At 35.9% G+C, this 15986-nt stretch overlaps 1 protein-coding gene across 1 annotated transcript; it reads left to right on the forward strand.

Annotated features, from left to right (window-relative positions):
- Positions 1–9573: 9573 nt before the first annotated feature.
- LOC138882387 (chitinase 2-like) lies at positions 9574–10488 on the forward strand. The gene has a single exon (XM_070163135.1). It carries the CDS (start codon positions 9577–9579, stop codon positions 10486–10488), a length of 912 nt encoding a protein of 303 aa, XP_070019236.1. The 5' UTR covers positions 9574–9576.
- Positions 10489–15986: the final 5498 nt, after the last annotated feature.

A 15986-nucleotide genomic window follows, 5' to 3' on the forward strand; every position in this document is an offset into this window, starting at 1 on the left:
AGAAATACAGACTTCATGAGAAATCATGAATATATCAATGCTACTGATTCCCGCGGGACATCATTCGGTCTCGCCGCGGGCCTATATGCAATATCCCTTTGAAGTCGGTCCAAGTCACTCATTATATGCTTAACAAATGTCATCACTGCTGCGAAGAAGATAGTGCGAGTCATATCCTCACAGATCTGGCACTTCATAACGACGTAGTCGGCGATGTTTCTAATTCTCTCTCTTATGACGCCTTTTTCTTGTAACAAACGTCCAATCTGCTGGGCCCTAGCTTCCAAAGTTTGGTCGGCCACATGATTCTGCTCCTGAAGTTGTTGCAAGTCTATTTCTAATTGCGCCAAGGTCGTATAACAATGTTCCCTTTCAACCCTAAAGTCATTTGCCTGTTTGATCATTTTGTTTTCTATGGCGATGACCCTTTTCTTTAGCCCTGCAACCTCGTTGGCATACTTTTCTTTCAGCTGCTTAACCAGACGTGCTCGTTCTGCCGAGTTTTCGGCCAATTGTTTTCGAGCCCTGGTTAATTAACTTTCTGCTTTGTTTAGATCAAAATTATATTCGCCCACTTTCCGCCTCAGGTTATCTATAGGTTTTTCATCTTTGGCACTTCGGGCGGGGTTTTTTGCAGCTATTTTCATCTTTTGAATTTGGGCTCAAAGGGCCTCATTTTCTTTAGCTAGTTTCTTTTTCTCCCCCTCATCTGCGGCGGCCTGCAGATCTTTCTCAAACTGCAACTCCATGACTTGCTTCTCCAATCTACCTATTGTGTCCCTGTACTCATGTTCTTTAGCCAACCAATCCCACTGTTCTTGCGATGCCCCGATGAACTCCTGGAGATGGGGTTTCTTGGTCGGCCTCCCAAACTCAATTTCTCTCCTATACCAAGCAAGGTATCCCGGTGAAACTTCACCTTTGGACCGATCACGTACACATGTATTTGCCGTTAAGTATTGACACTCGCTCCAAATTTGGTGGACTGTTGCTTCGTGAAATTGTCCGTTAGGCCCGATCTCGGCCACTTGGCCACTAAGATCTTCATCTTTCGGAACTATTTGGCATCTCCCCAACTGCCTCAAACTCGATACGGGGCATAGGGCTGGATACTCCTGAGTCCCATCAAAAGGAAATGGGGTCCAGTGGCTGGCATATATATGATTTCATCCAAAGGCAGCCATCCAAATGTCCACTCTATTTGGCTTGCAGTGACGGAACGGAGGTGCGCTATCCACTCTGTGACCCCTTCTGGCAAGCTGATTCCATCAACCCTCGTAGAAAATTCCTCTATGCATGTTTTCTCTGTCGACCCATAACTCATAAATTGAGGACGACGGCATAGGTGTTCGATCATCCACATCTGCAGCAACACGTTGCGCCCCTCAAAAAAGTCTCCCCTGGCTTTGCAGGCTGTGAGAGCGCGAAAGATTTCAGCTACTATCATGGGTGCGAGGGTGTTGTTGGCCTGAGTAAACAAAGTGCTGATAACCCCGGCTGCTCGTATGTTAATATTCCCATCTTTTCTAGGAAACACCAAAAGTCCCAAAAAGACCACCATAAATGCAAAACATTTGTGTTCTTCCCACTTAAGGTGGTTTCCCTTGCTGCAAATTTTGTTTTCCGGCTTGTTGAACCCCTCTATATGACCATATATGTTGTATATAAACTGCAAAGTACAAAAACTAGCTGCCAAGTCTAGGTTGTGGACCTCCCTACTTATTTTCAAAGAGTCTAGGAACCTGTGCACGGCTATGGCCCTCGGAGCAATTAGGTACTGGTGTCTCAGAGGAACTTTGGGACCCCCAATATATCCGGCTATTTCTTCCAATGTTGGGGTAAGTTCAAAATCTGAGAAATGAAATACGTTGTGAGCCGGGTCCCAGAATGTGACCAATGCCTTTATGATATCCCCTCTGGGATTAATTTTCAGCAACCCAGTGAGGCCTCCCAAGTATAGATTAACCGTGTCTCGCCCTGATTTTCCCAAGTCATCCCACCACATGTGCAACTTCAAAGGGATCTTGTTTATAATTGTTACTGGTAAATTCTGGCTTGTGCTCATTCTGCACATTTATTAAGGTGATTAATCATGATTTACTCTATTTTGAATCAAAACTGACCCTTTTTTCAGATTTGTTTTTCTAAAACCAAAAGCCCAACTTTGCAAATACGGCCCAGCACTTCTGGAGGGAGATTTTAAGGTTGTGCCTGCTAACTGGCCAAAAATTGGAAAAAGACCAAAGGTGGTTGTTTATGCAAAATCAGTCTTCCGGCGTCCCTTTCGGGAACATTTGGCTATTTTTGATAAAAACGGCATCACCTTACCTATTTACAGTAAAATAAATTATTATTATTTTTTTTCGTTTCGGGCTATTTTGGGCAAAAAGAAGTTGGACCCGATGAGGGTTGCCTACGTATCCCACACCCTGTGAGAATCAAACTGACGTAGTTCGGCAAATAAAACAAACTATTTTTGAAAACAAGATTCTTTTTTCATTTTATTGGCAAAATAAACAAACTATTTTTGAAAACAAATCTTTTTTCTTTTCCTTCTCCTTTTTCTTCTTTTCTTTTTTAAAAATTTTCTCAAAAATTCGGTAGAGTTTCGGCACTATTTGGACATTGTTTTTTTTTAACTCTCTTTAACCCTCATACTGCTATTTCTCTTTCCTCAAAATATTCAAAAGCCGGTCATCATGCAAGTCCGAAGCAAATAAATGCACAAGTAGCAAGTAAGATGCATCAGGATGGTCTTTTTCATTTTTGGTACACCTGTCCTAGACAGACCCAACCCCTGTGTTGAGCCTCCAAAGTCAAATGCACATGATGCACACAAACGTTCCTATTAGGGATCTGGCATGAAGCTGAGTTATTCTAGGTTCAAAGCCTGGGTATTTGTTCTAGACTGTGTACCCTAGCGGACAACTCAAGCCGAGGAGGGGGCTACGAACCGGGAACCAAAAGGCCATCCGGCTTAGTAACTTGTCTGAGCCTCTTTCTTATTTCAAGGTACGACACTAACAGAATAGGGAGTCTCGACCAGTGAGCACATCCCCGAAGGTGAGAAGAGAAGGGTTTCGTAGTAGTTTATATACATTTCAGATAATATCAAAGCGGTAAAAGCAGCATTTAGCACATTAGGCCCAAACATGTAAAAATCAGATAATAAACAAAGCCAATTATAACAATTATTCCAAGCTCAAATTCTCGAACCCTGAACCAGAAGTTCTGGGTTCCAGTCCCCAGCAGAGTCGCCAGAGTTGTCACACCTCCTTTTTTCCTACACTCCGGAAAGGGTATAAGGGAGTTTTTTCAACTTAAAGTGACAATCGAAACGAGATTCATTTATTATTAAAACTTTAGAGTCGCCACTTGGGATAATTTATGGTGTCCCAAGTCACCGGTTCAAATCCCGAATCGAGGAAACGATTGACTCTGTTTTACAGTCCGCGAACACAGAAATCCGGGTAAGGAATTTTGTTAACCCGGGAGAAGGTGTTAGGCATTTCCGGGTTCCGTGGTTCTAGCACGGTCGCTCAACTGTTATAATTGGCCTATTATCTGATTTTAATACATATTTTAGCCTATGGTTTCAATTTTAACTTATTAACCGCTCTTATGTATTTTTAGGAAGATTGCAACGTCATTTAAAATATGTCTTGAACCACGTCACATAAATGCACCCGCGGTCCACGACACATTTTATTTAACGTTGTTGGGATTTGGATTTGGGTCACATGAAATGCACACCCGAGTTTAGGAAGGTAATTTCAAATTACGCGCCTAAAGCAACTACGCATTTTTCAACTTTGCGGGGGCCATAGAAAATTCGCTAAATGGCATGCCTCGAATTCTAAGGATTTAAAATTAAAATGAGGGCCATGAGTTTTGATGTTTTATTGTGGATGGAGTGGTATAAATTGATAAGTACAAAAGGCCTAAAGAAATGGGTTAGCTACATGTATATCACTGGAGCCTTTTGTTATAGCATACTACAATTCAGAAAGGTGGAGTTGGCATTTATGTGAAAATAACAAAAGACAGGTGCCAGCTTTGGGTTCATCTCCATATCATCTTCAAAAGACCGACTTTCGTTTTCAAATTCTAGAAAGAAACTAACAAAATTTTATAACAAAATAATGAATCTTAAATGACCATATGAGCATAAAAAAAAACATGCTGAGAACTATTCGGATAAACCAGAAGGAACAAAACAAACATGGACATACGTATTTTAAACTTGATTATAACAAAGAACACTTAAAGTAATTAATTTATTTAACACTATGCTAAAGAGAAAGTTGTAGTATCACCACTATAACTTCTACAGTACCATTTTGAAGTAGAGGAAGTTGAAGCTTCACATGGTTAATTTAAGAAAATATGCAGCCAATAATATAAACTGAAGATAAGATCCTTCCACTAACGCAATCTTTTTTTTTTACATCTTAATGTTGACAAATTGTTCAACTTCACATACTTCTTTAAATTTCAAAATATGAACATGGTGCTACATGAGCTTGAAATCTAAAAGTAAACAAAACAATACCTGCTGGTTACAAGTCATGAGCCAAGAAAAAAAAAGTAAAAAAAAAAGAAGAAAAAACGAGACAGAGTCATGAACATACTAAAATAACGTTAACATTTGCAAATCTCAATTCACTCAATCAAAGAAACATCATTCATTCGAACAGATTAAATACGAAAGAAACTTTATCAAAAGAACCAAATCAATTTATTTCTGCTTCAATAAAGATGCTCCGACATTTTTTAACTCAAGAGCTTGAATTACATACCTACAAGAGAGTGAATTCAAATGAATAAAATCTGAAAGTTGTAGAGTCAATACAGCAGCAACAACAAAATCACTATCAACTCTTCTTCAAACCCAAGATTCAAGGCCCGAAATATTGAAAGAAAAATTTAATGAAAATTTTCAACCTAAATTTCTCTCCTCCCCCTCTCTTCTTTTTTTTTCTTCCCTCTTCTCAAATTTTCTTTTTTATTTATAGCAAAATTTTCGATTTTTTTGAAAAAAATATTTTATTATTTTTAAATTAATTTTAAATTAAAAGAAATCTCACTAACAAATTGCTTTTATTTTTTTTATAAAAAAAAATCCCACCTTTCTTTACTTTTATTTTTTAAATTCCAACTTTAATTACTTTTATCTTATTTAAAATTCCACTTTTTTTTAATTTTTAAAAGAGAATTTCACTTATTGAACTTTTCTTAAAAAAACAATCCACTTTCTTTTGCTTTTCTTTTAAAACTGCTACTTTCTTTTACTTTAATTTTTTTTTAATTTTCAGATACCTTTATATTTGTTTTTTAATTCCAACTTTCTTTTACTTTTTATTTTTTTAAAATTTCCACAAAACTTTACTTTTATTTTTTTAATTTTCTACTTTCTTTTACTTTTTAAAAGAGAATTCCACCTACTTTTACTTTTATTTTTTTTATTCAATACTTCTCTTTTTCTTATTTTTTAAATAACTCCTGAAAATTAAAAAAATAGTAATATTTTTTCGGAATTTTTTTATTATTTTAAAATAAAAATAAAAATAAAATAATATTAATAGTAATAATTCACCTTTTAAATTTTGTATTTTTACCCTATAATAAAAAGTGTAACAAAGCTAAAAATTGTAGGTTAAAACCCTTAAAATATTTACATAGAAGAAGTGATAAGAAATTAAATATTATCAAAAATTAGGTGTTCACAATCATAGTCCCTGAGGGTGATGGGTAAGAGTTATTTGTTATTTTTACGTTTATTGTTTTGTACAATTTGTACTAACATATTAATGTATTTTTTTTATTAAATTGCAGGTTCATCCCGAGTAATATTACTACGAGGATTATCACCAAAGCCACCAGAAAGCTTTATGATGGCACTACGAAGGAGCAAATTTTCAATCAATTTAAGGTATAAATGTTCTTTTAAGCAGTATAATTATTTATATTTATGATATTTCCATATAATATTTAACTTTTGAAATACAGAGCAAGTGTGTATGGGAACACCGCTATAGCGCGGAAGTGGCTGCAAATTTTCATCACAAAGCTCACAAGCAGTTGTCGCATAGTTTCTCCAAAGCTAGAAAGTTGAACCAGTAGCCTGACTAGTTGCTTCAAAATTTATTGGAGGATTTGCAAAGGCAATGGCTTACCGCAAAGTTCTTAGAGAAGAGCAAAAAAGGAAAAAAAGCTCGCGCATCTGAGAATGGAGGCTCCTTGCACACTGGAGGTGCGATCAGCCTAGGGAAAATAAAAAGAAGATTGGTACGTAATTGCTTGATTTATTTTAATTTTCAAAGTATATCTATTCTGTTTATTAACTAAAATTTATGAGTTTTCATGAAAAGAAGTTGGGGCGTCCAATGAACCAAGATGAGCTATTCAAGGAAACTCATATTATAAAGAAGAAGAAAGAGACGGATCAAGAAAGGTGGGGCGAGGGCTGAGCCTCGACTGTACATGTAAGTTTTCACTTTTCATTAAGTATTTTGATTTACTTTTATATAAATTTGAAATACTAATTCAATGTAATTTTTCTTATAGGGTCACTTCCCAGTTGACGTGGAGGAATTTATATGCAGTCAGCCACCTAATGAGTCGGGTGAGCCAATCCAACCATCGGACGAGGATGCTGAAAGAATGTGGACGGAGGCTGCTGGCGGTCCAAAATAGGGGAAGGTATACGGGCTTCCTACTAAGAAATTTCATCGCTATAAGTGTGGAATGCAAGGAATAACAACTTCCTCGCAAGGCGATCAACTTGATGGGGAGAGCCTCTCCGTTATGCGGGAGACTGTGACAAAGCTCACATCCGAGCTAGAAGCGGCCAAGGAAAGAGAAAAGCTTAGAGATGCTCAGTACATTGGCATGCAAGCTCAGTACCAGGGCATGCAAGAGCAGCTCAAATCTCTCCTAGCTTCTGGAGCTTTTCCGATTCCCCGGTCTCGTGAGTCATCGCTAGAGACTCGACTTGAACGTGAGCGTTCCTTCCGTCCTCCCCGTGCTCGTTCCTCCCATCCTCCCCGTGATCGTTCTTCCCGTCCTCGACAAGTAGACCCTTCTGCATAACGTCTTGTTGATGAAAGTTCATCAGACGGTGATGATAATGATGTTGTACAAAACACTCCTTGACTTTTATATACTTTGAACTAGACAAATAGAACCGATTTTGAACTAGGTGTAATAAGCGTTAACTTAGTTTAATTTGTTAGTTCTATTGAACTTTAAATTGTTGGTTTTAATGTGTTTTTTGAATTGTGTTGTTGTTGTTGTGTTGTTGTTGTGGTGGTGGTGGTGGTGGTGGTGTTGTTGTTGGATTGTTGTGGAGATTTTGGTATTGAAATTGTAGTTTATGAATTGAATTATATTGTTATTTAGGGAATTTGGTATGCTAACAGGTGGTGTAGCTACCAAAACAGACAGTTTCTGCCAAAATTATACTCAGAAAAGCAACCAAAGTTGGTCGCTTTTCTATTTAAAAAAATATTTTCTGGGCAATAGCGACCAAGATTGGTCGCTAATTAACCCAGATTTCCTAAAAAGCAACCAACTTTGGTCGCTATTCTATTAAAAATAATTCTAGAAATTAGGGACCAATTTTGGTAGTTTATGTTTTAAAAAAAAAGCGACCAACTTCGGTCGCTATTTTTCAGATTTTAAAATATAACATTTGATTTACAGACCAAAGTTGGTCGTTATATTTTGAATAATAATAAATAAAAAAACGTAATTTAAATATAGAGACCAACTTTGGTCGCTAAATTTATATTATTAAAATATTAAAGCGCCCAAAGTTGGTCGGTATATTGTTTACCCGGAATATTTGGTCCTTTTACCTTAGAGACCAAAGTTGGTCGCTAAATTAGCGACCAACTTTGGTCTCTAAGGTAGGACCAGCAAAATAGCGACCAAGTTAGTTTGGACGCTTTTTGGTCGTTTTGTAACTTGTAAGCGACCAACTTTGGTCGCTTTTTGTTGTCGCTTTTTTCTGAATTTCTAGTAGTGTAAAGACCACAACTGATGAGCTGCTAAGGGTTGAAATATGTCGTGAGCCATGAAGTGTTAAGATTTCTAAGTTGGTCACAAGCCCAATGTTTGTAGATCATGTGGACAATTTGGGAGACGAAACCTTGTTCTTGTGTGAGTGTGGTTCCATGTCTGTTTTGGCTTCCAACCTTTTGGGATGTAAATCAAATTCCATATACTATATTGAGAGTGGATACTATTCATTAAGTTCTTGTAATGATCTGAACATAATTGACCTTCAAGATGGCAGCGTCCGCACCCTTATTTCTTTCAACGAGCCACGTATTAGTAGTCATGACTCGATGATTCCACCGGCCTCATTCATCATTCCTATTCCAAAGTTTACTACTTGACAGGTTTGCATACACATATATAGTTAGCTGCACACAACATGTAGTACTGCATTTGAACTTTATTATTGTTCTTAGTATCGATCAGTCTATTGTACTTTGTATAAGTCGGAATGTTTTATGGTGTTCTGTTGGAGAATGACCTCGGAATTCTTATTTGTACAAATGGTGCTTCGAGCTCGGAACGAGCATGAAGAGATTAACATACTTCTTTATAGTTTGAGTTGCTCTGCTGACTGCTGGATAGGTCGCCCAAGATCTTTGGTCTTTATTCGGATCCAATGAAAAAAATGGAATCAAATTCTTATGGACTCGTTGAGAATGATTTTGATCTAATTCATGGCCTACTAGAAGTAAAAGGTGCTCTAGTGGGATCTTCACAGACATTCGAGTAATATTCTTTCTTCGGCCCCAGGTGCCAGTGGAGCTTTGAGGTACCGAGTTCATCTTAATATTTGTCCTTTTATCTTAATTACTCTCGTCAAAGATTTTTCTTCTTCTAACAAGACCATTAATATTATAAATCACATTGCATAGTTGTTCATTCCTCTCGAAACGAGGGTCTTTCGGAAACTACCTCTTTACCTTCCCTGGTAGGGGTAAGATCTGCGTATACATTACCCTCCACAGACCTCACTTGTTGGATTCCACTGGGTTGATGTTGTTGTCATTGTTATTGCATAGTTGTTCATGTTAAATATCCCATCACGTTAAATTTTTCATTTCCATGCACTTCCTTTGGCTAATTTCTAGTCCAACTCCTTTATAACAAATGAATGTGAAATATAATAAGCCATCTAATGACATGGTATGAGATCCATATAGACGTTCTCCTATTGATTGGTGACTACAATTAAGGACCAGGTTATCCGTTTCTGTACACAGTTTAAATTTGGCATAGAAGGACTAGAATTTTGGCATACATGTCCAAAGAATGTAATAATTTTTGGAGTCAAGCTGCAGATCCAAATCAGTGTTCCACTTCTGCTAATTAAAAAAAGAAAGATAATGTAACTTTTTACCGATTCAACAACTAGCTGAAACGGCAAACTAAAGGTAACAATTTTTAACTTTCCCTTGTGACTGATGCTTTAACATCCATCTATTAATGAACCTATATTTAAACTGCATACCATTCTAGCACACTACACAGTTCTAATTAACAAATCTCAACTTCATGGAGTTCTCCAAAATTTTAATTTCAATTTGTGCTTTTCAAGCCTTAGTACTTTTTCTCTCACCAATTCATGCAACACCTGGAAATTCCAACATATTCAGGGAATACATTGGAGCAGAGTTCAAGAATGTCAAGTTTACTGATGTCCCCATTCACTCTAACGTCGAATTTCACTTCATTCTCTCCTTTGCCATTGACTACACTCCTTCTGCATCTCCCACCAATGGTCAATTCAACATTTTTTGGGACACAGATAATCTTACCCCTTCTTCTGTTTCATCCATCAAAACCCAACACTCGAATGTTAAAGTAGCATTGAGTTTAGGAGGAGACAGTGTTGGAGGAAGTAGCGCCTATTTCAACCCTTCTTCTGTTGATTCTTGGGTTTCAAATGCAGTCTCTTCTCTTAGTGATATAATTAAGCAATACAATTTGGATGGGATAGATATCGACTATGAACATTTTCAAGCTGATCCTGATACATTTACAGAGTGCATAGGCAGACTTATTACAACACTCAAGAATAATGGAGTCATTTCCTTTGCCTCAATAGCTCCATTTGATGATGATGAAGTTCAAAGTCATTATCAGGCGCTATGGAAAAGCTACGGTCACATTATAGACTATGTTAATTTCCAATTTTACGCGTATGATGAGGGAACTACTGTGTCTCAATTCATGAACTATTTTGCTACACAAAGATCCAATTATGAAGGGGGAAAGATGTTGGCTAGTTTCAGCACTGATGGGAGTGGGGGATTATCTCCAGATAATGGATTTTTCACAGCGTGTAGTAAGCTGAAAAGTAAAGGAGAGTTGGCTGGGATATTTGTGTGGAGTGCTGATGATTCTAAATCTAATGGTTTCAAATATGAGAAACAATCACAAGCATTGTTGGCCATATCCCACTAATGCTTTAATCTTTGTTGGCATTTCGTATGCAATATTGTAATGGTCATATAAATCTAAAGTTATGCTCCTCTTTGTTTGTACAAAATTATGAGTATTTGATATATACTACTATGTGGTTTATGAATATTTTGTGCTTAATCTGAAAGAGAAAGAAACGCTGATATTGATGAATAATTAGATAATGTCATGAGTTTAATTTTGTGTGGTTGACTCTTACAGAGTCAGGACCAACTGATGCTATGCTTATAATTAGTGTAGAATATTTGGTGGTATATCAAGAGGAAGGATCTATAAGATTGCAAAGGAGTCCACAGGCAAGTCCACGTATAGCCATTCTCAGGAATGCTATTAAAGATTAGTCAATACATATTTTGTCATAAAATTTTAAACTAATAATCTTAACTTCGAGACAATCCGGGACAATTTTTGTTCTGAAAAATTGAATTGAAAAGCTAAAATTCAAGGCGCACCGGCTAATTCCTAAATAGCAGCCCTTTAGAGTGGCTACCTAATGTCATTTCTACAAGGAGTCAATGGGACTCGGATAGCCCAAAAGTCCAATATAGTTAAGACGAAAGTGAGGTATAAATAACTTCAGCCCTCTTTCTCTTCCTCCTTCGTTTTCTTCTTCTTCTTCTCTCGGTCATAATATATCTCCAACCCGTTTTGCTTTTACAAAACAAATTTATCCAAATGCATTTATATCAGTTCTTTGAAGTTTTTTTTTATATTATTTAGCATAAAGATGAGACTTGAACATTAATTGTAATTGTAATAAATAGGACCATGAATGAATTGAGGGATCATGTGATCGTAATTGTTTCCATTGTATTTTCCTGAAACAGTTACCATGTTGCTACTGAGTTGCAGGTAGTTGAAGTTCTAACAGAGTCTTTGACGCTTAAAGAAACTTCAATTCCAACAAAAGTTGCCCTGCTTATGCTTGTCTCAGATATTCTCCACCATAGTAGTGCTCCTGTTGATGAGCCCGTTATTAGTTTTTTGAGGAAATGAGTAACAACTTATACAGTGCTGAAATTTTTATAAATGAACTAAATAACTTCAGCTAGTTACAAAACAAAAACTTCAGTTCTAGAGCTGAAGTTTGCCAGTTACAAAAACCAAAACTTCAGCTCTAGAGCTGAAGTTTGCCAGTTACAAAACAAAAACTTCAGCTCTAGGCCAGTTACAAAACAAAACTTCAGCTCTAGAACTGAAGTTCGCCAGTTACAAAACAAAAACTTCAGCTCTAGAGCTGAACTTCAGGTCCGCCTACTAGAAATGCTGAAGTTTTGCGTGATTGCTTTTGCTACTTCAGTCTCGTATGCTGAAGTTATGCGAAAAAGCAGGTACGCTTGCAATTTTTTTTTGCAAAGCGGCCATAAGTTAAAACGTGACACAGAAAGCGGGTATAGATACAAATGCCCCAAGTGAGGTGCCAAAAAATTAAGCGAGGTCTTTGCATGAAATATTAAGAGAACTTTAGGCCAATAACTAATCCATATTCATACCCTTCCCATCCAATTACATAAGGGATTTTTACCTACATACACACTATTTAAAATTTTATTACGAAAAATGTTCATGTTTTGGTATTTATCCGACCTAAACACATTTTAGTTATAAAATATATACAATCCACCTTAAAAGACTCTCAATCTATTATTTGTACCTTCAATCAAGTGATTTAGTTACACCATTTTCCTTTTTTCTCTCATCTTTCCCCTCTTCTCTCCAAACAAGTGCAATTTAGATTATTTTATTACTGGGTATGCTTCATTCATATATATGAACAACATCCGAAACGACAAAAACCGGTAAAGAAAGTGAAATTAAAGGCAACATCAAGTTAGACAAATTCGATACATTGTCAAGCTAATCCAACATCAAACATTCAATACTCAAATGGATGCCAAATTTTTATACAAATTTTATATAATATGTCTTTTGTATATTTTGTATCTGATTTATATATAATAAAAATAAATTTCATATAATTAATAATATATTATACAATTTATTTACAATTTATCTACAACTTTCATGCATTATTTCTACGCAGCTATATACAACTACAATAACATACAACTTAAATATAATTTTTATACAATATTATTCAACTTTCATACAATATTTAAATATAATTTCTATATATATATATAAACAGAATATAATTTTTTTACAATTTCTACTGTATAATGTATGTCATGTCTTCTTCGTCTTCGAGTTTCAATCTGAAATTCAACCAAAATCAAGTCTAATCTTCATCAAAACACCTTCAAAATTGAGATATAAACTCCAAATAATATTCTCAATTATTTGCAACAACATTCAATCCAAACAAATAATGGTTTTTGAAAATCCAAATTCGAATTCAAAGCTTCAAAGTTTTTTAATGGTTGTAAATGGTGGAATTGTTGCTCTCTTTTCCTTTGCTTTACATTACTGGAATTAGGATTGAGAGATAGAGAGAGACGTAGAGAGAATTCCCAATTGTTTGCAACAACACCCAATTCAAACAAATAAATATATTTTGAAAACCCAAATTCAAATTCAAAACTTCAAAGCGTAGGCTGTCAATTGTGAAATTGATAGTCTCTTTTTCTTTGCTCTATATTACTAGAACTAGGGATTGAGAGACGTAGAGAGAGAGAGAGAGAGACGGAGAGAGAGAGAGAGCATGAGGGAGAGAGAATAAGGATGAGAAATAATTGATTCCTAATATAAAGGGATACTCATTTAATTCCTAAAGTGTATATAATTGGTAAATTTGTATATAGGAGGTAATTAAATTAAAGCTTGAGGAGGGAAGGTAATAAAATTTTCAATAGTGTATAGTTATGTAAAATATATCCTAGTTGGAATTAAATCACTCTTCTGAAGTAGCTTGATACCTCCTAATTGAACTTTTTAAACTAATAGACAATTCAGACTTTCATGTATGAATCAGGACATGTTTCCTTTCCTAATTATATGAGCTATTATTGTACATTCTTCTTTGTCCCCGGCTTAGATAACAATTGGATTGTGGTTGTAGAAATAAAAGCGGCAAAGTTTGGAATTCTCCTAAGGGCGTTCAAAATTTTATATTTATAAATAAAAAATTATATTTGACCTATACATATAATATATTCAGAATAAGATAACATTTCGAATCAGTATAATTGATATATTATTGAAAATATTTAGCAATATGACGGAACATGATTGAATAATCTTGATCAAACTGAATTGAACGGAATTCTTGGAGCAACCGTAAAGTTCTCTCTGTGTTACACCCTGCAGTATTACGATGATGTTACACTCCGCAGTATTATATTACGATGATGATATGCTCCGCAATATTATATTACGACGATGTTATACCCTATAATATTGTACGATGAATTTGTCGTGGGATAATTGACATTAGTTCAAGGACAAGATTATTTGGAGATTACAAGTATTATGCTATTTCAAGCAAGTGATAAGTAAATTCGTGAAGGTGAGAGGGGTAAGCGAATCGAAGAAAATGAGTTCTGTCGAAGTTTGACATTTTGAGATGAAATACGGTCTGAGCTATAATATCTGATATTTATGAATTAGTGCCACACAAGATACCACATGACTATGATAGTAAAGTATATTATAGTAAGATATATAAAGTGTGTTAAAAGTGAATAGTATTTTAAGTAATTTGAGATAACTCTTAATATGTAAATAATTAGGTAATAATTTTTAGTAGGAGATCAATTAAAAGATTGGATAAGGCCTACAAGACCCAACGTGACAGCACCCCCCATTTCAATTTAGTGACTCTTAAAGTTCCTACATAGGTGTCACACTTAGAAGATTAGGTGGATTAGTAATCTAATAAATGGGTCACGCCTACTAAGAGTTTTCCTACACTAGTAAGGTGTTTCATTTACGTAATAACTAAGATCAGGAATCCAGGGAGGAATTCATGAGAGATTTTCCTCAAAATCCAATTATTAGGTTTCCTCTTGAATTTCTTTGGGGAATGCTACAAGTAATTGAAATGGAAACAATTATGCATTGAGGAATACTTGTTTCATTATATAAATGTCGTAAGATTGCAATTGTCAATGCTCTGGTCATGATTTGATATTGCAAAGTTGTATTCTGGAGGTGGGATTACATGGACACTGTTAAATTTTTGCTACAACATAAATGACATTGTTTGTTGATTCCATGCCAATGGGATAAACCATGAATTGCAAATTCTAGAAAAGCGCGGTACAATCTTTCTCAAGAATATCATACGGATTTTTCCTAATTCGATCTGTCGTTACGTATTTTATCACAAAAGACGGGTGTTAGAGGAATTGTTAAGAGAATAGTATGTTAAGGCTAATCTTTCCTTATTTTGGCATGATCCAAGTAACGATACGTGAACGTAATGTTATTCCATAAATGGTTCTACTCTTAGCAGTTAAGGATGTCTATGTTTTTCATTCCTGTAAAGTAATATTCAAGCATGTCTAAGTATGTTCCTAAGTCTCTATTGAGGTATTCGATAAAGATGTTAACGTTCATAATATAGTAATACATGCATCTACATTTACCACCGTGCTACGGCCAGTTGGGCAGTTACACATTTACCACCGAGCTACGACTGGTTGGGCAGACATGCATCTTCATTTACCACCGTGCTACGACCGGTTGGGCAGTTACACATTTACCATCGAGCTACGATCGGTTGGGCAGACATGCATTTACTATCGGGCTACGGTCGGTCGGGTAGTTATCACCGGTTGGGCAGTTATGTATCATTATTTACCACCAATTAGGCAATCATATAATTACCACCGTGTGACGGCCGGTCAGGCAGTTACCACTGATCGTTTGGGCAGTCATGCATCATACGATATGGATAATATAAATAGTCTCAAAGAGAAGCATTATATATGAAAGTATGATAAGTATGCATATACGGTGGCACTTCAGATATTCAGGTTGATTCTTATATGTCTTTAATTAATGTTGACTTATTATTATTTTCAGTTCCACCTTACATACTCGGTACATTATTCGTACTGATGTCCTTCTGTTGGGGACGCTACATTCATGCCTGTAGGTATAGATAATCAGTTTGACGAGCCCTCATAGTAGACGAGATTGGCATTCAGCGAAGGATCAGTGAGACTCCACCTCATTCGAAGTGCAGCCGAGTCTATGAGTCACTATGTCAGAATTTTGCTATAGACTTATGGGTAAGCCGGTACCCTGTCCCATTTGATGTCAAATAATCTTAGATTCTTTGTAGACAAAGGTTCATTTTGTACAGTATGTCAGAGCCTTGACGGCCCATATACATTCATATTTTAAGAAAGATGATTCATTGATACAGTGTTTTCCCACTTATAGGACCCGGATTTTTCACCTCGGGAGTCGTGATAGCGCCTACTAATGTGAGCTAGGCAAGCCAATTATTGAACCATCTACCTTTTTACCAATTTTATTTTCTTTAACAATTACAAAGAAATAACATTTAGACA

The sequence above is a fragment of the Nicotiana sylvestris genome, chromosome 11 (assembly GCF_000393655.2).
Source record: "Nicotiana sylvestris chromosome 11, ASM39365v2, whole genome shotgun sequence".
NCBI lineage: Eukaryota > Viridiplantae > Streptophyta > Magnoliopsida > Solanales > Solanaceae > Nicotiana > Nicotiana sylvestris.